This window comes from Canis lupus, chromosome 7 (genome assembly GCF_003254725.2).
Source record: "Canis lupus dingo isolate Sandy chromosome 7, ASM325472v2, whole genome shotgun sequence".
Taxonomy (NCBI): Eukaryota; Metazoa; Chordata; class Mammalia; order Carnivora; family Canidae; genus Canis; species Canis lupus.
Window position 1 is genome coordinate 54,774,863 of NC_064249.1, and position 22,279 is coordinate 54,797,141.

At 41.3% G+C, this 22,279-nt stretch overlaps 1 protein-coding gene across 33 annotated transcripts in view; it reads right to left on the reverse strand.

Annotated features, from left to right (window-relative positions):
* DTNA (dystrobrevin alpha) overlaps positions 1–22,279 on the reverse strand; it is a 371,751-nt gene that overhangs the window by 28,117 nt on the left and 321,355 nt on the right. For 21 of the 33 annotated variants that reach the window (XM_049112772.1, XM_049112768.1, XM_049112758.1 and 18 more), the window contains 5 exons: positions 18,476–18,572; positions 16,699–16,719; positions 8,298–8,457; positions 5,736–5,825; positions 3,691–3,859 (listed from right to left, as the gene is read on the reverse strand). In XM_049112772.1, the coding sequence (XP_048968729.1) occupies positions 3,691–3,859; positions 5,736–5,825; positions 8,298–8,457; positions 16,699–16,719; positions 18,476–18,572 (537 nt within the window). Of the gene's footprint in view, positions 1–3,690; positions 3,860–5,735; positions 5,826–8,297; positions 8,458–15,521; positions 16,720–18,475; positions 18,573–22,279 lie in introns of those variants that run through there. The other 12 variants (XM_049112779.1, XM_049112765.1, XM_049112774.1 and 9 more) reach the window with 2 other exon arrangements.

A 22,279-nucleotide genomic window follows, 5' to 3' on the forward strand; every position in this document is an offset into this window, starting at 1 on the left:
TTAAATGTCGAGGTGTTGAACGGTTTTTATTGATTTTAGGGGGGGATCTCTCTATTTCCTGGATCTGAATGCCTGTTTCCCTTCCCAGATTAGGAAAGTTTTCAGCTAGAATTTGTTCAAATACATATTCTGGCCCTCTGTCCCTTTCGGCGCCCTCGGGAACCCCAATTAAACGTAGGTTTTTCTTCCTCAGGCTGTCGTTTATTTCCCTTAATCTATCTTCATGGTCTTTTAATTGTTTGTCTCTTTTTTCCTCAGTTTCCCTCTTTGCTGTCAACTTGTCTTCTAGGTCACTCACTCGTTCTTCCACCTCGTTAACCCTCGTCGTTAGGACTTCTAGTTTGGATTGCATCTCATTCAATTGGTTTTTAATTTCTGCCTGATTAGCTCTAAATTCTGCAGTCATGAAGTCTCTTGAGTCCTTTATACTTTTTTCTAGAGCCACCAGTAGCTGTATAATAGTGCTTCTGAATTGGCTTTCTGACATTGAATTGTAATCCAGATTTTGTAACTCTGTGGGAGAGAGGACTGTTTCTGATTCTTTCTTTTGAGGTGAGGTTTTCCTTCTAGTCATTTTGCTCAGTGCAGAGTGGCCAAAAGCAAGTTGTATTGGGAAAAAGAGAAAAAGAGAGGAGAGAAAGAAGGAAAGAAAGAGAAAGAGAAAAAAAAAGGGAAGAAAAAGAAAAAAAAACGAAAAAAAAAAAAAAAAAAGAAGAAAAAGAGAAAGAAAAAGAAAGGAGAAAAAAAGGGGGTGGGGGAAGGAAACAAATCAAAAAGCAAAACAAAACAAAAACAAAAACAAAAACAAAAACAAAAACAAACAAAAAAAGAACCACCGGGGAGTATCTTCTGATTCTGTGTTCTTTAAGTCCCTTGGCTTCTCCTGGAAGTTGTCCGTCTAGCTGGTGTTCTGGGGGAGGGGCCTGTTGTGCTGATTTTCAGGTGTTAGCAGTTGGGGGAGCTGCTGTGCCCCTGCCTGGTGCAGGGCTCGGTGGGGGTTGTTTACCCCGTGAGGCCGCAGGAGGAACAGCCCCAGTGGCGGGGCAGCTCTGGAAACCTGGATTCAGCTCCGGCAGGAACTCCGTCTGCAGGGCCTGGAGGCTCCGGGGCGGGGCCGCTGATCTGCTCAGCTGGGGCAGGAGCGTCCTCGCTGTCCTGGGCCCTCCCGGCCTCTGCCTGTCCCGGGGGAGGCGGGATCCTGGGCTGTGTCCCGGCGCCCTGTGCTCCGGAGCCTGCGCTGGTGGATTCGCGCTCCCGGGCCGCGCAGCCCCCTCCGCGGAGCTGCCGCCCGAGCCCCTCCGAGCTACTCCTGGAACCGCGCAGGCCCCTCCGCACGGAGCCTCTTCCTCTGCCCGAGCCCCTCCGAGCTGCTCCCGGGGCCGCGCAGCCCCCTCCGCGGAGCCGCCGCCCGAGCCCCTTCAGCTGCTCCGGGTCCCGCCGGGTCCCGCCGTGCGCGCTGCAGCCCTTAGGGAGCTCGGCGCACTCTCCTGGGCGCGCAGTTGCTGTTACTGTCCCCGGGAGCCCGAGGGCATCCCCGCCCTCCTGGGTCCTGCTCCAGCTCCCTGCGAGCCCCTTTCCGCCCGGGAAGGTCGGTGCAGCTCCTGCTCCTCCGGGACGGGGCTCTCCTGTCCTGGGGACACTCGCCCCGGCCTCAGCCCGGCTCCTCGCGGGGCCCCTCCCCCTTGGAGGCCTTTGTTTCTTTACTTCTTTTTCCCCGTCTTCCTACCTTGATAGATGCGCGACCTCTTCTCACTGTAGCATTCCAGCTGGTCTCTCTTTAAATCTCAGGCCGAATTCATAGATTTTCAGGATAATTTGAAGGTTTTCTAGGTAGTTTGGTGGAGACAGGTGATTTGGAGACCCTACTCCTCCGCCATCTTGCTCCTCCCCCCACTTTATTTTTACAGTAGAATAAATCTTAGAATATCAGCTCATCAGTGTCAGGAAAGTAATACTTGAACCCATAGCTCTTGATCTTAAAAATTTATACTAGCTGTGAATCTAAGAAATCCCCTTAAGTTGTTCAATTCTATCATTACACAAATGGCTAAGAATGATCTCCTTCACTAATGTGTGACTCTATTTGCATCTATCCATCCCAGTTTATAAAAACCCTTCCTGAGACTAAACATAAATTTACTACCTAAGTCATATGACTAAAATATTCTCAGGGTAAAACTCAGTACATGTTTAGATAGTACAGATATTAAAATATCTCCTAAAGTGAAGAGAGTGGTCAAGTAGAAATTTCTGGGTTAGAACTTAATGCCATTGTTCATGTTTATTTATATCTGTATGACATGTTCTCATTATTTTTAGAGGTTTGGGGCCAGCCTAAATAGGTCTGTGAGGCGGTTGTGAACTTTCCCTCCCCAATTCCCCAGCCTGTGCTGGTGGCTGGTACTGCCATCAGCATACCAGGGACAGTGGAGTGGGGGTAGATTTAGATACACTCTTGGATTTTTGGATTAGAACGAGAACATTTTAGGTAACCACATGTTAATGCCTCATTATAAAAAGTCAAACAGGTATTTTCCAGACTAAACTGATGACAATTCACCATTTTGAATAACTAACAAATCAAATAATTCTAAATTATAGAGGAAAGGACAAGAAAGCAAACTAAAGTTAAAAGCAGCAGCCTACTGCTATTTAAAATTATGTTAGAACTGTTTTGTTTTGATCTCTCAGCCTGCCTTTTCACTACTCGCTTTCCAACCACATCTATTTATAGTTCCCCATTATTACTAGTCTACTCACTACTTGGATGGAGATCCAAAACACCAGAAAGGCCTCTGGTTAGTTTCTTCTTTGGGTCCTGAAAATGGCCAGTTTATTTTTGTAGACTAGTCTGCAGCATTTTTTTTTACATTAAGCACCATCACCTTCCTAGTTTTTAATGCTCAGTGAACCCCTCTGCAACCCTCTGGTGAGCCTCTCTGGCCATGTTTCTAACAGCTGCCTGAGCCCCTGCTCTCTTGAAGGCTCCCCTGCTGGGCTCAGGCAAGTCCAGCCTGGTTCCTTTTGCTTTGTTTCTCAGCTTTGGTTTCCTAGGCCTGTCGACATGGGGTGTGAGCTGATCCAGGGACACAGGAAGTCTGGAGGGGACGTCACTGATTCTGCTGCTGTCAAGCTAGAAGCTAGAAGCTAGAAGCCTAATTGGATGAAATCTCTTGCAAAATGACTCTCAAAGGTCAGATTTATACAAATGCAACGAGTCAACCAGATTGGGTTTCTTTATAATGAGGTTTTAGACATTTACTTATTTCAATTCCAGCTGCTTATATAATGTTGTTTATACCCATTCTGAATAGAGGCCTAACATCACCTGGTCCTCAAATATAGCACATTTAGAAGATGGAATGACTTCTCTCTGAACGGGTCTTTGAGTCCTGGGAAAGCAGAGAGTGATTTTTTAATACTATTTTGTACACAGCTAGCACCGTGCCTTGGGCGAGCCAGGCTCTCAACAGGCACTGGTTGGTTTTGGTTACTGCTATTCTGGATATAGCAGATATAGGGGGGGACGTCACCTTTCACTGTGTAGCACCCTCCTACCTCTTCTGGCAAACAAGGAAACTATATGACCCCTTTCCAAAATAAAAAATGAAGCAACCATGTTTTTATTTTCCTGTATTTCCTATGGAGTGTTCTGTTACTGAGAAATGTCCTTGCACAGAAGATACTTACCCATCGCTGCGCATGGTGCTGGGGGTAGCACCACTGTGGAGGTACCCAGGTTTCCGGGCGTGGATTTGCGCTAGAAAAGCCTTTTCAGAGGTTGGCGATGGGACCAGATCCTCAAACTGAGTCCGCGCAAATTCAGAATCCACATTGCTCTCTGTTTCACTTCCCACCTCTATTAAGTATGATTGAAGAAATGAAGAACTACTCAGATTTTTTTTTTTATGACTGGCAAATAAAGCGCTGGGCTTAACATAAGTCAACCTGTGCTGTATAAAATATTAACTAGCTATTGGACATAAGTCAGGTGAATTTATTATTATTTTTTTTCCCAAAATGACATTTGATACTGACATGAATTTCTAGAAGATCATTGGGTATACAGTATTGTCTTTTTTTTTTTTTTTTAAATTTTTATTTATTTATGATAGTCACACAGAGAGAGAGAGGCAGAGACACAGGCAGAGGGAGAAGCAGGCTCCATGCACCGGGAGCCCGACGTGGGACTCGATCTCGGGTCTCCAGGATCGCGCCCTGGGCCAAAGGCAGGCGCCAAACTGCTGCGCCACCCAGGGATCCCATGTCTTTTTTTTTAATCTCAATCATATCATGAGGAATTTTTGTGTCTTGACTGACTTAATTTCTTAACACTTTTGTTTCAACCCTCTCTACAAAAGCCTTCACTAGGACTGCCCTTACTTTTGTTTAATATTACTTTAATTTAGGAAATACAAGCCTAAAATATTACATTCACTTAATATCTCAAAGTATTGTGAATATAAATGAATAGTACTTGAAGCTTCCACAATAAGAGTAACATTTTAGTCATCATGTACTTGGGCATGCCACTAATCGTGATGTATTAATACTGCCATTTTTATCCTGTTTGGTAATCTTTTTTTTTATTTATTTATGATAGTCACAGAGAGAGAGAGAGAGAGAGAGAGGCAGAGACACAGGCAGAGGGAGAAGCAGGCTCCATGCACCGGGAGCCCGACATGGGATTCGATCCCGGGTCTCCCGGATCACGCCCTGGGCCAAAGGCAGGCGCTAAACCGCTGCGCCACCCAGGGATCCCATTACTTTAATTCTTATTATAGAGGCTTTAAGAAACCTAAATCCAGGATTTTTTTCTAATATTGGTTTTATTTATTTATTTCTATTCTATTTATTTCTAATATTGGCTTTATTTATTTTAATATTTATTGTATATTTGAGATTATACATTGTTATAATCTCAAACTTTGTAACCAGAGTCCTGTCAGACAAATATCTTGCAAGGTAGGCTGAAGGAACAGATGAGATGTACCAGTAAGATAATTATTTGCAGATTCATGCTGTTAAAATTTTAAAGACTCTGTGTAGTATTATCAGAATAAAGAGTCTCTCTCAATGTCATGCTCTTTATTTTCTGGGCAGATCTTTCTTTGGACATATTGCAAAGGTAAATTGCAATTTAGCCTCATTCAAATAGCAATGCATTTCAAATGAACAGAGTTTAAATGAATAAATAAAACATTTGACCTTATAAAATAACTTTAGTATCATGTCACTTTGGATCACAGTATTACAAGTTACAAAGACTAGATATTATAAAACCAGAATCACAGGTCAATTTTAGTGTTTTTATTTCCCCTTGCATTTTTCAAACTTTCTACATTGGCTCATGTATTAATATTCTTCTCATCAGCAAAATATAAACAGCACTAAAAAATCTGAATATACCAAAAAAAAATCTTCATCTTTAAAATATCTTTTTCTTTCTTTTTTAAAAAATATTTTATTTATTTATTTGATAGAGAGCACACAAGCAGGGGGAGTGGCAGAGGGAGAAGCAGGCTCCCTGCTGAGCAAGGAGCCCCTGTGGGACTTGATCCCAGGACCCCGAGATCATGACCTGAGCTGAGGTCAGATGCTTAACTGGCTGAGCCACCCAGGTGCCCTAAAATATCTTTTTCTATTTGACAATGAGGAGATCTCTAAAAGAGGCCCCTAGCAGTTATGGGTCCCTCTGAAATGAGCAGACAAATGAGAGGGGACCAGGAACTCACCAGAATTCAGCTCTTTCACGAGAGAGGACATGGTGTTAGTGATAGAATCTGCTGCTACTAGTAAGTCATTTCTTAAATTTCTTCTTGAACCTTGAGTGAAGAAGAAATGATCATTTGAAAAAATCACAGCTTTTCTTATTTTTTCCCCAAGTTTTTATGCAATTTACCACTTATATTGATATCCTGAAGAAAGAAAACTTCCAAGACTTCTCCTTTTCAGAAGTGCTTTGGTTCACTTTCTGAAAAAATACCGTGTACTTAGGACAGTGGCCTCTGATGTAAGAAGACATGGCCACTGATGAAGGAGGTGTTCATTTATTATACAAATTGGGACAAGTTTGCAAGTGAAAGGGGGTGGCATGATAACAAGACTGGGTGACCTGGCACAAACCAGGAGGGTCCCAGGCAAACTAATATCTCTGGGTACCTTTCTTAGAAAAACTGACACAGATGTAAGGTCTGGTTTTGCCCAGAGAACTGCACCTTGCCAGCTGCTGCTACAGTTTCAGCCATGACCTGGTGGCTGAGCACATGGGAGTTTGATTTCCATCCTCATGGCCTCTGTCTCATCAGAGCTTCCAGAGTTCCCCTACTATTTGAGGTATCTCTGGGGAGTAGGAACCCTAGGCATCAAATGCCCCAGAGCATGGAACAGGGGTGGGGATTCTTGAAACTGCTCAAGACCTGGGCAGAAGATGTATGCCTGGTACTCTGAATTGTAACTTAGACTACACTCCTTCATGGTAGACGAAGCTTACGATGATGTTTCAGGCACATGAGGCGTTACATGGGTATCTGCGGGCTGGCTTGGGTGTGAGGTAGAAATGGAACAGAAGGCTTGGCCCCATAACATCTTTGGGAAAAAGGGCTCAAGATTCCAAACACCTGACTTACAGATGAACTTAAGTAGCACGAGCTCTTTATGAGCTAGGGGCTGTTGATAGGCCACCACGGTTCATACAGTAATTTCACAGAAAGTAAAACTCAGCAAGTAAAATAATAAATACATGTACATTTAAAAAATCAAAGGAGTCAGATAAAACAATTATAATTTAAAACTCTATTTGATTAAAAATACTGTAAATTTCAAGATGAGATTTAGACAAAGGACTTTTTTTTTCTTTGAAAACTTTTTTAAAAGGTTATTTTGTATAACCTATTTTCTTTTTCAGAGGAAAAAGACCTATTATAGATATTTCCTTTTCCCTCATAGTGGAGAGTACATCATTCTCTTCCTTTAAAATGAAATATTTTATGCTCCATACAGAATGCATAACAGTGTCTCTTTCCTCACAGTCTTTATTAATGTTAAACATTTTTTAAATCTGTGAGGCAAGAGGTGATATTTGTATTTCTACAGCAATTTGTAAGACTGGGCTTCTTTTTATATCTTTGTTGGCAATTTATAATGCTTCTTCTGTCCCTAAACTTCACCTATTTCTGTTTTAGGAATGTCTTTTTCTTAACGATCTCTATATGCTTTATGTGTAGCTGAAATTGTGAAACTTGTTTGCCGCATATGCTGGAAGTGTTTTCCCCAGTCTATTTTTTGTTTTTTGACTTCATTTATTTATTTATTTTTGCCTTAAAACTCGTCATCAAATATATCTCCCTTTTCCTTACAGCTATACGTGAGGACCTAGAAGGATGTTCATGATATATTGTTAACTTACAGAAAATGCAAATTGCATATCAAAATGCAAAGCATTTGGTCTTGTTTGTGTGAAAAAGAAGAGTAGGTGTTTATAAAAACACACATAAACATATGCAATTATATATAAATAAAAAATTGAGAAAAGATTATATATAAATTAAAAAATGGCTAAAGGCCGTTTGGGAATGAGATTGGCGGGGTGACGGTCTGCAGGCAGATATATATATATATATATTTTTTGGTCGAACTTTCTGTAAATTTAAAAAGTCATGGCAAGAAAAAGTTTAAAAAGGATTAAAATATTTCCAAATGAATAAGATCACTTGCCTTGAGGACCCTACCCCCATCCTTGGCGCGTGAATGGAAGAGGCAGCAGGTGGGAGAATTCTGTTCTATTTATCACCCTCTGGCATTAACCATGGAGGCTGGACCTCCTGGCCCCTGTTACAGAGGCGATGCTTCAACTCTTAGGGCGGCTGTGAAACGCCCTGCTTGATCACCACAGGGCTGCATCCCACCTCAGTTGGGGCTGTTTAACCTCAACCCTGAGTTGGCTTTAACATAAAGGGAAGAAGGTAGGAAATAAGATCTTTCAGAATTTGAAAGTGGATTATTACATTTATAAAGTGGCCTGGGCTATCGGTGAAAGGGTTTCCCTTCCCTTAATGAGCAAAGACTCCTACAAAAATGGAGCCGGGCAACAGAAGCTCAAGAAGATGAGATGGTCATGTGAGAAAGAGATCAGCCTCGGGAGCTTCTAGAACAGCTCTTGGGCCAGGCTGCCACGAGGACTGTGCTGGCATGTCCACACTGTGGCTCCGGCAGCTCGAGCCAACCTACACACCGTGGTGTCCTATCGGCCCTGTGGAAGAGCAGAACAACAAAGAGCGCCCCCCCCCCCCACTTACTTTGTGCAAAGGCCTCCTGAACGTCTCCCCCTACCCCGGTGAGGGAGTCCTGGGGCGTGTGGGCCGGGCTGGAGCAGGCCGAGGCAGACCGCACAGGCATGGGGATGGGCCTGCTGATGGTGTGGCTGGGGGACGAGCGAGGAGAGCCTGCCCCCTGGGTCTGGAGAGACAATGTGACCCGTTAATTTGTTTTCCCAAAGCCCCAGTCCGAAGCCAACAACAGTAACAGTGAGATCTCCCCCCAACACCCCCCCTCACCCTCCACCCCCTCAGCTGGAGGACATCCTAGGTGATTGAGCCGGTCATCCTAATCCTGAGTTGCAGGAGGTAATTCAGAACTTTATTGTCTGTAATCTGGACTTCTGGTTACATGTTGAAAGTTAAGAATATTAGTAGAGCCCTGTTCTGTCATACATGAGATGTGTGCCCCTGTCATGAGGCTACTGTTAAGCTGTGATGATTACAAGGTGTGTCTGTTTCCTCCTGAAGGAAGTTCTGCATAGAATAAAAAGACACTTTAGAACAAAGTTTGAAATATAAATTAGGAAAAAAAAAAGAAATATAAATTAGGAGACTTTGGGGGATGGATGTGGCTTATATAATTCCTAAAGTTTCGACCTGCCTTGGCATGATCTTTAGAGGCTAATTTATAGGCAGGGTCATGTCATGTAAGAGCGTGCATACTGAGTCTCAAATGAAGAATCAAATGAGGTATAAATGGCTTTATCCCCATTTTTTTTTGTAAAAGTTCATTTTGTCTAATTGCTCTGAGTCAGGGATTCAAATACGGAAGACAAAAAAAAGAACTCTTGGTTTCTAATTTTTGGCTACTGTTTCCTGCAGGAAATGTCCTTCTCGTTGTGACAAAGCAGTCATTTTAGCAGTAAGAACAGTGGGATTTAAAAGTGAGTAAAGAAAAAAAGTAGAAAGCAACTAAAAGCTATTTACTACATAAAGTCCTCGGCATGAAACCATTCACACCTTGAATTTCACAGCTCTGTCTCTAGGATGAGGTTTCTTGGAAACAGTTTCTGGGTTATAATGATTAGTTTACAAAGGAAGTCAGTCGGAGTAAAAAAATGCAAGGCCACCCTCCAGTGCATACTCAAAGATTGGGTGTTCATGTAAACTCCATTCCAGTTTGTTGGGTCTGGCCAGGGAAAGAGAGGACTCTTTCATAGCAAGGCCCAGAGAGATTTAGCATCAACCCATTCAGACCCAGGGACGTGCACCATGGGAGAAGTGCTCTGGAATATTCGATTTGGACTGTGGTGTGGGGTCAGCTGCTTGCAGTTAAAACACACAACATAACTCCTGTAAAATGCCATGCTGTTAGCTTTCTGGGGCTCAGCATCACACATAAAAAGTCAAATCTTATAAATTGAGAAAAATCTAGATTAAAAATGAAGCAAAACAGAACAGAGCAGAGCAAAGAACTCATGTGGGCTGGGGATGCCACTCTTTCACTCTTAACAATACCTTGAACGGTCTGTCCGGGCCCAGGGAAGAGAAGTGTGCCTGCTTGCATGATGCTTTGCAGCCCGTTGGCCCAGCCTGCTCAAGGACGGGTCTGGTTCCCCCCAGCAGACTTTGGCAGCTTGGTCTCGTTAACCACGAAACCTCTGCTTTCTGAGCTACCATGGTATCCCCCTGCTCCCCTTGCCAGTAAGAAATGACTTCACCTTTGCATCATGCTTTGCCATGTAGTAGGATTTTCATGGGCACCCCCACTGATTTGATTTCTCTCCATGACCTACTGAAGAGGCATCTAAATGTGCAGTTGTGAGTCCAAATGCTCAGAGAGGTGAAAAGGATTGCTCTGGAGTTGGAGCGGGAGAGCCTGGGATGCTGGGGGGTGCCTCAAAGGAGTTCTGCAGCCCTGAGGGCTGCCTCCCCCTGACAACCCATCCTGTGCACATTCTCCAGGCAGGGCCATCAGCAGGGCTCCTTGCCCTTTCTTACCTGTCCTCTTTACCCAGGACCAGTTTCACAGCAGGGAGGAGGGATTGGGATGGGAAATGGACAGAGGGGTTGAAAGAAGGAGGCTCCTCTTGGCTACATAGCTAGGTTACCCCCTCAACTCTGGGCACCCAGACCCTCTTCTAGGGTAGGGAGTTCATGATAATCCTACAACTCCACTTTTCTATGTAATTTACAGTGGACAAAGCACTTCTACATAGACTGTTTGGTTTCGTTCTTGTTATTGGTGCTAAGAATGATAGTCACTTATATTTGAATAGCAATTTGCAGTCTCTAAGGCACTTTAACCCCAACTATTTAACTTAATCCTCCTAGCAACAGTATCAGGTCTTATATTCCCATTTTCCAGCTTAGCAAACAGGCTCAGAGGTGTAAGTGAGTTTCCCAAGGCCTCTGAGCTACAGAATAGCAGAGATAAACTGGATCTTTAGCCTCATGTCTACAAGCCCAGGGCTTTCCCACAGCACCACAGCCACTTCTGAGGTTGAAGCACTGTGACCACCTACCACAGGCTTCACTCCGGGAGAAGGGTTTAGCAGCCTGAAGGCTGAGAAGGCGCAGGGCCTGGACCCACCCGCCAGTGGTGCTGGAGTAGTTGCATAGGGCTTCCGGCTGGGCAGGAAAATACCTTTCCATTGCTGGGTCTCGGGGCACAGTGTAAGTGCCCCAGTGGAGCAAGAGCCCGTGGTCAGTACAGAAGTACAGGTGCAAATCCCTTATCTGCAAACTTGAAATCCAAAAAGCAGCAGAGGTGATTTCATAACTGATGTGAGGCTGTACCATATATGGTATCTGTGCTGTACTGCCTTTCTAAAACCTGAGAGATTCGAAGCCCTGGGACATATCAGGAACCAGTGATTTCAGATGTGGGGCTGCAGGTCTGTGTTTCAGTATCTTAATGGTTATTCTGGGGCTGCATCACATAGCTGCTCCATTGCACCTGTTCCATCCAGGTGTCTAGTACAGGGTGCTCAGGGGGCTGCCCCCTCCCCTTTGGGGACTAACCTGGCCCTTCTAAGCTTCCCGTCTGTCATCTCCTACCTCTGGCAACACTCTTCCCTTCTCCTCATGCCCTGATCTCTCCTGCTAACTGTGTTTGAGACATTTCCAGTCCTCTCTCTGCTCAATAATGCTTGGTCTCCAAAGTCAACTTTCCCTACTTCTTTCTGCCTGCTTCCTTTCTTCAAAACCCCCATTAGTGGTTCTGTGTTAAGAGAAAAATAATTGACTATAGTTATGTGTTAAGGGAAAAACAGTGGACTGAATCTAAATTACACCAATGTGCGAATGACTGATAGTCAACATCTCCTAAATGAATCTCTAATTGGTGCAATTTCAAGCAGTCTGGTTATGTGAAGAACTTAAGTGGAGATTCTGTGCTGGAGACAAGATTCAGTGGCATCTTCCCTGCAACTCCCCTCCCAAGGCATGTTCAGACCCGGGGGTGGTGGGAAGACCCTGGCTCCCTGGGTGAACATGTCTCTTTGTCCAGACCTTGTCCAGTTTGATGCATGGTACCTTCCAGGGACCTGCTCCTGGGAATGCCATCTCTGGCCTTCCTTTCTGTACTTTCTGTAGGGTCACTAGGAAAGGGCAATTGCCTCTTGGCATTGGGGCAGATCAGTGGAGATATCACCGAGTGTCATTTTCAGGTCAGGTAGTGATCGCTGTAGAATGGTGGCCTCTTGGCCTGTCTATGAAGTATGGCTATCTGCTAACAACTTTCAAGGAGCTAGAGGGAGTAATCTCTGGGAACATCCTTTCCTGGAAATTACTTGATGATTAATGGAGAGAAGACTTAAGGGACAATGGTCCATGCAGATCAATATATAGATCTAAAATTCCTGAGAGGAGAGTTGATTTATGGAAAAAGGAAAACATACATCATACTTGGCAAATTTAAAATAGCTCACTTCCTAGTGAATAAATGAAAAATTCATTTCTGCACTCCATCCTCTGAGTCCACTCAACCTGCTGTTGTATCAATTTTTAAGAAGTCTGACAAGATCCATACATTTTCTGATTTTTTCCAGGAAGTATTTTGGTTTCTACTCAGCACCAGAAAGGAGGGAGGCTTCAGGGAAAGGACCAAACGTGTAATTGCTGCTGGAGATGCGGCTGAGCAGATGACCAGGAGATGGGAGTGCACCCCCCCCGCCCCGAAAAGTCTGCCTCTCAGGTTTGCCTGGGAACACAGCCCAGTCTGCCTGGTTTTTCTTAGCAGCCTCAGAAGGTGCAGTAAAGCAGTGTTTAGCCACATGCAACCCTCTTTTCATCCTTTCTTCCAATACACATTCACTGACTATCATCATGGGGTTGCTGTCTGTGTCCATAGTGCTGTGGGGATACAGATGAGGTGACTAATTCTGACAGGTCAGGCAGGAGGCAGCACTTGACTTCGGTCTTAATAGTGGAGATTTCTGGGCAGAAGAGAGGATGTATCGCAAGGAGAGAAGAACATTCCAGGCCTCAGAGTGTCATGAGCAAGGGAAGGGAAGAGTGAGGGGTATCGCAGATGCGGTGAAGAGGCCAGGATGGTGAATGCACCAGGAACATGGCAGGGAATGGAGGGGACTGAGGCTAGTGAGGTGGCGGTGCCAGGTTTGGGCATCTCTGACGTCATGAAAGGGGCTAGATTTGAACTAGATGGTCATCTGCTAAGGTTAGAGAAATAATTTTTAAGTCGAGAAATAATTGTTACTTTCCTAGAATTTACTGATGAATCCCTATTTAAATTTTTTTTAATTTATTTACTCACGAGGGACACAGAGAGAGAGGCAGAGACATAAGCAGAGGGAGAAGCAGGCTCCCTGCGGGAAGCCTGGTACAGGACTTGATCCCAGGACCCTGGCAAGACTCTCACCCACTGAGCCACGCAGGGATCCCTGAATCCCTAATTTTAAAAAAAGGTTGTGAGAGAGAGCAGGAGAGGCTGAGAGGGTATGTTTTGAATGGTAGATGTCGTCCTAATATCACAGTTGATTATTTATGATGTGAATTCCACCCCACCATCCCATCCCACTTTTGATTGTGTCACCACTCCACAGGGTCCCCACCTGGGAAAATGAGCAAGGGAAATACAGGAAGGTGAACTGCTCATATTCCAAACAATGTGTTTGGGAAAAATAGGAGCCTAAACAACCAGGACTTCCCGAGTTAGCTGGGCTCCAGTTGTAAAGAGAGAAGAGAATGGGGCCAGAAGGTGCAATCTGAAATGCTTCACGTTCCTTCTCTGAGACGCTTAGTTAACGAGAAGGAGGAGAAATGAATGTGTGTGTGTGTGTGTGTGTGTGTGTGTGTAAAATATGGATCAAGTCAGAAAAGTTTACGTATTCTCAGATGTGTATACATATATACATATATACATAATTTTATACTAATATCTGACATGCACATAGTATTTCAAAAAGTGCTTTCACATCCATTACCTTTGAAAATCTACGCAACAGTCCTGTGAGCCATGTATTATCAGTATGTTTGAAATAAATTACCAGGAAGTTAATGGACTTACTTAAGATCTTACAGGTGTGAGCAAAGAGTGGGAACCCCTATAATCAGGTCTAACACCACTGATCTCTCTACAAGAAATTTTATTGAGACCTTACGTTCTGAACTCAAAGTCAGGATATCTGGTTTTAGATTGGGACGTGATATTTGGAACTGGAAGTCTACCAGAAACTCTGAAACATACTGTCATTGCAACTATCCCCCAGCTGCCTTCATTATTAAACTTTTTATGAGTGTTCTTTTTATGGTTCCTTCAATAAATCTTAAAAATACACAAAGAAGAAAGAGGGTAGGATAATTTGGATGCAAGTTTTGTAAAAAAAAAATTTATTGCTTATGATACCATAATCATCATATTATATTACAGGCACTATTTTTTTTAAAATTCATGTTCTCTCCTCAAGGGGAATAAATTCATGCATTACCTCTAACAAGAAACAGTATAAGTAGGAATTATATATACCAGTATAATAAAATACATTGAACCACACAGACTTATGATAAAGCAAGTAGAGGTTATTAAATCAAGCACAATTTGTTGTGCGCAGTGTCTTAAATTTGATTTTACAAAGAGAATGTCCCCAAAGGGGTAAGGCTCATAAATAAAAACAGAATTTAGAAGCAGACGCCAGACTAAAACCTCTAAATTCTCTCCTTAGATCATGTTATACCAAAGGAAGTTTATATATTTGGACGGCATATGTTCATTTCCTTGTAGAACTGCCTGTTCAGGATTGGGACATATAGGGTTCTGTCTTTAATTTTGACTGAAGGTCAGTATTATAATCAGCCACTTGACATTTGCTGCTGCATTTGTCTGTTTTATTATTTAGCGCTCCTTCTCTAAAGCTCTGAGTGAAGACTTCCTTTTTATATTTTATGCCAACAGAAATTTTGATCCCCTGAGAACTGGCATTTTTGTTCTGATAAAACCACCAATTATATGTTTCTTTTCTTTTCTTTTCTTTTTTTCTTTCTTTTTTTTCTTTTCTTTCTTTTTTCTTTTCTTTTTGCCTCCTTGCCAAAAAGCTAAGAGGAACACCCTTGTCCCTTATGATTAGCATATTTGCATTTTCTGTTTTTCAGTTTCTGATATTTCTAGATTTATTTTATAAAGTCACTGTTGACATCTCTAGTTGTAAGCTACCTTGGGTCCTTTTCGAGAAGAGACTTGAGTATACATCTATCTGGGTGTTGCCAGTAAGGGGCCCTTTAGAATCTCTGCAGCACTACCCAACTGAGGGCTGCCGTGCAGAGATGCAGAGCCATGGAGGGCTCCGTGGAAGGAGCTGGAAGGAAAGGAGGCAGTAATGCTCTATGGGTGCTGCCATGCTTTGTGAACCTCCTGGTCCACTGAGCTTTTCCAGAACAGGTGGCCTGGGAAGAGGCAGGAAAGGGGTCCATGAAGGAAATGGCTCAAGCAAGGCTGGCTGACTCTAGGATGATTGCCCTCTCTCTCTACTAGGTGGAAGAAGGTTATAGTTGAGCCTTTTTTCCTTTATCTGTGCACATGCTAAGTCAGAGACAGGAAAGAAAAGAGGCTGTTTGCAAAGAGAAGCAGCACAGCAAGGCATTTTTCTCTACCATGATCTAAGTATGTTGGAAGTACAATAGCAATACCCCGTGTGTGCCTTTATGGGCAATTATACAGGCTATACATGTGCGTCCTTCACCCGGGGGACTGTCTCTCATTCAAATTTGACTTTAGTAAAGTAATTTTTTTCACAAAATACAAAATAGTGTAATACATTGTCTTTATTGTCTGACATTACAGATTAGTTTTACACTTTCCTTTTTTACAGACCATGGGAATGAAGGGTAAAAATGTGTCCAGCATTTTGCAAACATTCTTTGTTACACACAAACACACACAATGAATAATAGGAAAGAGAATACAGAAGAATAAAAGGTACGTTCAAATCGGACAGGCTGTGGCGCTAATCGATCCATGGAAATAATGTGAAACTTCCTGGTAATACTAGCAAGTGGGATATATTGTCATACACAGCTTGGTACATGCACTTGAAATGAAAGCTGCTGTTATTTTGCTTCTATTTTGTTATTGTTATTTTTTGAGTATGCTACTCCCCCTGCTGGCTCTGAACCTGACCACAGGGTCAGCTGTAGGGTTCCAGTTTAGACTAGAGTAAGAGAGTCACAATGTTCCTGCCGCCAGAGAAGATGTGCGTAAGGGCCTTGTGAACTCCCAGAGCAGAAAGGTTCTTGGTGATGATAGAAAGGCAGAAAGTTACCTATTTCGAGATTATTATGAACCAATGGTAGCGATTCTGCTTGCAAGAACTAAACAACGGGAAGTGAGCAGTTGCTGAGTACAGTGTTTGTCTTAGATTGAACACATTTTGGTGATGGGGAGGCAGGGGGACAGAGCTCAATAATTATGCAATGAAAAGAGATGCAATTGGCAAACTTTTATACAAAGAGGTCCCATGCCTTTCCAGTAAAATGGAAACTGAACTAAATGGTCACAGCATGAGAGGATGTAGAGGTTAGCTGGAGTGCTGTGGGTTTTTCCTAGTGTAACTTTAGTGGCTGTGGTGGGTGTCTCTCTATTAGGAAAAGGGTCTGATCAACAACTCAGAAAAACATGAGACTGGTTTGAAACTTAGATCACTGGAGATCTACAAACTTTCCAACAAATGACAATTTTTTCCCTCTTCTAAAAGATGTAATAGCTCTCGTTTTGATGCTGACAGTAGTAATAGTTATAAAAAATGCTAAATTTTATATGTGTCCATTCAAGCACTACATTGAAAAAGAAGCAAATTAGTATGATTTTTTTCTCTTTCCAAACTGAAGCATGAACATACATTAGAGGCAAAAGCAATGAGAAAAACAGCAGGATGGCAGGCCCCTCCACAGTTAGTTAAGACCTGCAGTAGGGAACATAACTTACTCCCTGCTTCAGTTCTTCTTCCTACAGAAAGATTGAATCAATAATAGTTAGATTACCCAGGGTTCCAGTAAGAGCATGTATACAGTGTGAGGGAATGCAAGGTGGGGGAAACATCAACATGGCTTTGATGGTAGCCTCTCCCACCTCGGTGACTTTGAGTTCCACGGCTATTTAGGTGTTTCAGAAAGACCATCTCTTTTCTCCCTATGTCCATCCATCTTTCAACATGGTCTATCCCTCTCTCCTGGTGTTTGTACACCCCGATATAATAATAGACTGTGTTTGTTTGGCTAGGTGGATGCCAAGATGGTGGGTAGTAAATAGACCTCTATCCCATCACTACGGTGATAGAAGCTATAGGAATGTAAGCAGGGTGCTGTTTTCAAGGTTTCCTGTCATTCAGTGAAGGGAAAGATGAGATCAACCCTCTTCATTTGGCATATTCGAAAAGGAAAGCAGAAAGAGCTTTTCTGATCGTAAAATCAGATAATAGGGCAGAAACAGTAAGAAGTTATTAGTTATCTAGTCCTGTCTTAATACATATAGTACAAAAAAAAAAAAAAACCTGAGTTCTACCCTTCACTTGTCTAATACACTGAAAAAGAGATTTTGTTTTGTGGCAATAAAGCATTCCCAACACTGATGGCAGGAAAAGTTGACAAAGCAATAAAAAAAAAAAAAAAAAAAAAAAAAAAAAGAGCAGAGAAAACAAAAGGAAGAAGTATAACAGTTATATCTGTGCCAGGACACAATAGGTTTCAACAAGTATTTGCTAAATAAATAAAATACAGGAAGGAAAGAAGAGGAAAGATAGAAAGAAAGGAAAAAAGAAGAGGAAAGAAAAAGAAAGAAAGAAAAAGAGGAAGGGAGAAACAGTAAATGATGATGTGTCAGGGATGTGGGGGACCCAAGGGCTGAAGGCATGGACATCTGTCTCACAGGTGAGCTGCCCCAGGGACCTGGCCTTCCTCACACTTCAGAAGTTTCATTTCCTGCCCTTGGTGTGTCCCAGTTCCAATCCACAGAGGTTTCTGCTTGTCTATGTCAGGCAGGACAACCACATAGCACCGACACCCCTACTGGGCCAACTGTGGCCAATGGGCCATCACCAGTCTACTTGTGACTCGAAATGAGTATACTGAAGAAGGAAATAGGGATTTATGAAAGGAAGAAAGCTACTTCCTGGTGATAATAACATCATAGCACTCTGCAGAGGCCTTCCCTAGGTCATCGTAGTAAACACTCTACCTGCAGAGAGCAAATTCTGATTTACAGTTTGCATTTGAGACTCATTGAGGTGATGTGACTTGCTGGTAAAGCCACACAGATGAGATAAAGTATTTCATTGAAATTAAGTTACTCTTCTTAATAAAACTATAATCACCCAAATGATTTCATGGCTATATCTTATTTTCTGAATTGGACATTAGCTTCTGTTCACTTTATTCAGAATTATTGAAGCTATTAAATGTAAAATATTCCTAAATAAATCCAGTTCAATTATTTTCAAGGACATAGGAACTTGAAATAAGCCAAGAAGTTGTCCTTTGAAGGTCCTCAGTGGTCTGGTTCCAGGAAATGGATAAGAATGAGCTTTGTAATTGACTGCTAGCATTTGATGTATCTAAGAAACGATCCTATATGTGAGACGGAAGCCATATTTTGCGGTTAATCACATATAGTAGTTGGAATACCATTGCACATTATGTGTGAAAGATTTTTACAAATGCCGTAGGAAGTCGAGGTCTAGGAAATATTTATTATTTGAATGTCTTACCTTTAGTAGCTTCATGAGACCTTCTAACTGGACCATTAGCTCTCTCCGGCTCTCCTGGAGAGCAGACATTCTCTGTTCCAGCTCATCCTTGCGCTGTCTAAGAAAGAAGCAGTTGTCATCAGAACAATGTTCAACCTACTGAGCTGATTGCATTTCCCAGTCTTGTGGCACTAGTGGGCCACCAAAAAAAGGGCATCTCTGGATCTCTGATGTGGTTTCCAGGCAGGGAATTCGACATTGTCGAATGAACATGGGGTGTACATTTGTTTGTTAGAAGTCATACTAAAATAGAATTAAAATCCTATTGCATATTGCTTCCCCTTGCCATTGGGCTCCCTGACACAACAAACAAAAACCAAACTGTCATTGAAAAACGTCAATCCCATAGATCCTCCAAACCCAAGGACCCTTTTGTAAATCTCAGAGGAAACAGTGATTACCTTAGTAATTGGAAATTGGATTTTAAAAGTTTATTTTTCATTTCTTCCATTCTTAGTATGCAATGTGGTGACTTTCAGAGGTGAAATATTCATAGTACAGAGTTTTTATAGTCAATTTAAGTTTTCTGATTTGGGTTTGACTTTATATATAAAGTGAAGTGAGAATAAAGGAGTTCCTACACAGTTGTTCTTACTGGAAATAACCTATAAGATTTGTGTTTGTTTAATTTTGTTTGTTTTGCAGAACTTCTATTAAATTGTCAGCAGGAATGGAAACTACAAAGGACAATCTCTACTCTATCATTTATATTGACACGAAAATGTACCAAAAATACCTTTAAAAGAGAGGAAAGAAATGAAATCGTATGGGGAAAAAATTAATGGTTCACATTTCTGATGTCTCTGTATACTTTTCAAGTCAATTTCAAATCTATTATTTTATGATAACTAGTGAATAATACATACACAATTTTTTTCCCTTGCCCCAAAGGCTTCTGAGTTTGAGATATTGTACCTTATATTTTAAAAATGTGTAGATGCTTTAGCCGTAGGTTAACATATGAATGGATATGCCTAGTCTCAATGGTATTGGCACAATATTAAGTGGAGCTATAGCATAGACTCAAATGAAAAACCGACAATATAAAAATGGCACAATGACGTAGGTCAATGACTCATCTAATTGAAGGATACTTTGTGGGAGGACAGGTTACTTACAGATATTAAGGAAACATTTCTAATTTGCTTTGATACGGGCTTTCTCTAATGATTTATGAATTTAAAATTTATAAATACATCTCAACCCTTTTTGAATATATTTGTATTTTTGGCCTTAATTGCCACCTAAGGGTTGCTCCCAGAGCATTTATTTCGTCCTTTGATTTTCTGTACAATCGTCTCTGTCCTGAATCCCGAAGGACAAAGAACATCATGATTTTATAGACTTTAATGGTATCTTATTTTAGTCTTTTTCTTCTAGGGCTGCAACATCCTAATTTTGAAAGACTTGCTCCATTCAAAAATGTCCTTCAATGACAAACCCACTAGCTGTTTTATCTCTGACCTTGTCTGCACATCGTGTTCCAAATATACGCACGATAGGACTTGGTAGAAGGATAGATACTGCTCTGTATTTCCAGTGATGTATTTCTAGTTCTCTTCTAGATACTGTTCTGTAATTTTTGGGTTTCTGGTCATAGGAGCACTTTGTGAAGAGGGCTGAAGTAAAATTCTAATAGTGTAGGTAAGAAATATTAAGAAAGGCATCTAAAAACTATGAGAGAAAGTTAAACTGGTCTTAATTTGGAATTAATCAACATTAAAAAAAGTTGTTCATACTTTTTTCTTAGTAGTAATCTTTCAAAACACAACATCTACCCTTTCATGCATTTGATTAAATTCAATTTTTAAAAAAATTCACTTAATAATGTCTTTATTTCATCTTCTCTGTAAGTATTCATTTAATCTTCTCTATAAGTGGCTACCAGATGTGGGGCTGATTAACAAATTTGTGGTGTAGCTTCCATGGTTCCAGGTAGGAACAGGAAAACAAAGACTAAGTAGTGATTTTATTTTTATGGAGCTTAATGTAATATAGCTCTAAAGGAATGCCTTTTATTCTGAGAATATGCCTGATTATTTGTAATTTTGCATGTGTGTTAAAACCTACTTTCTCTTGGGGTGCCTGGGTGGCACAGTCGATTAAGTGTCTGACTCTTGGTTTCAACTTGGGTCATGATCTCAAGGTCCTGGAACCCAGCCCCATGTGGGCCTCTGAGCTCAGCATGGGGTCTGTCTGAGATTCTCTCTCTCTCTGTCCCCTTTGCCTCTCCCGTTTATGCTGTGTCTCTTTTAAAATCTTAACCCCCCCCCCAATTTCTCTTAGGACAATGTTGGGACAACAGGTAAAATTTTAATATAGATTAAATATTTAATATAGATTTTAATATAAAATTTTAACAAAAATTTTAATATAGATTGTCTATTAGATAATAAGAAACATCAATATTAACTTGCCTGAATTTGATGATGGTGTCATGGTTATACATGACATGTATATGAGAATACATTTTTATGTAGGAAGCATACACAGCAGTACTTAGGGGTAAAGGGTTATGATATCTGCAACTTACTCTCAAATAACTCATCAAAAATGTGTATGTAATGGTTATATGTTAACATATAGAAGGAGATAGAAATGGGTGCAGCAAGATGCAATTCTAGGTGAAGTGTAGGACATTCATTGTAATATTCTTACAACTTTCGTAGGCTTAACATTGTTTCAAAGTAAAAAGTTAAAAAATATGCTGTCATTCATAACACTGCTATAAGAGGTGAAGATGGTAGTTTTAAAAATACATCACTTTAGGGTAAAACAAAAAGTACTCAACTTTATGTTGTTTCCCAAAAATAATTTAAAAATTAAACTGGTCTATTAAACCACAGACTTGCACCGGAGATTACATTTTCATCTTTAATTAATAGAACAAAAAAAGTCATCTTATATTAGCAAGTTTTCTCCAAGAATAATTTTATATACATTGAAAAGAATGCAATTTTTGGGGGGGATGTAAAATGAGATGTTTATTTTTTTTGGCAAGGTATAGATAAGGAAATTATATTTTTTCTCCCCTTGAGATTTGTAGTGTGAAGTTAGTTGCTTCACTAAATGTTTTCTTCATTCTACAGGATGGTATTTGCTTTGCAAACAGAGTTCTGTAGCTATCCCTATATAGTCTTACAGCTTATCCATTCATCCCACAAACATCCATTTAGCACTTTTGTTTTAAGACACTGTAAATAAAATAATGAGTAGGTTTTTGTCCTTGGGTGTAAGAGGAGGAGAAACAAATCAGTTCAAAACAATGACGGCGAGCACACAATAAAAATATGAACAAATTGCTGTCTATGGTAATACCAGAGAAGACGTCCAGTTCCAAATGGTGTTGGAAATTTAAGGAAGGCTTGCTAGATGAACTTGCAAAATTTCCCTCAAAAACTCTACACAACTGTAGAAAGGAAAGACCTCAGGGACCATATGGAATGTTCCAGACATTTCTCTGCTTCATCTGTGCTTCCTGATTGCTTGTATTCTTGATGTTATTAGGAAAGCTTAATACTGGAGTAGTTTATGGGAGTCTGACTTTACAATCTAACCCACTGTGTTATAACTATCATCCTTCAGTGGCTTCCTGTTATAGGATTAACAGCAATATCTTCAAGATGGTCTTGAGCATCATGGTCTACTCCTACCTACATCTTCTGTTTCATCTCTTACCACTCACCCCTTCATTCACTGCATTCTAGGCATATAGAACTTTCAGTTCCTAAAAAAAGTGCTGGTTCACTTCTGCCATTTGGTCTT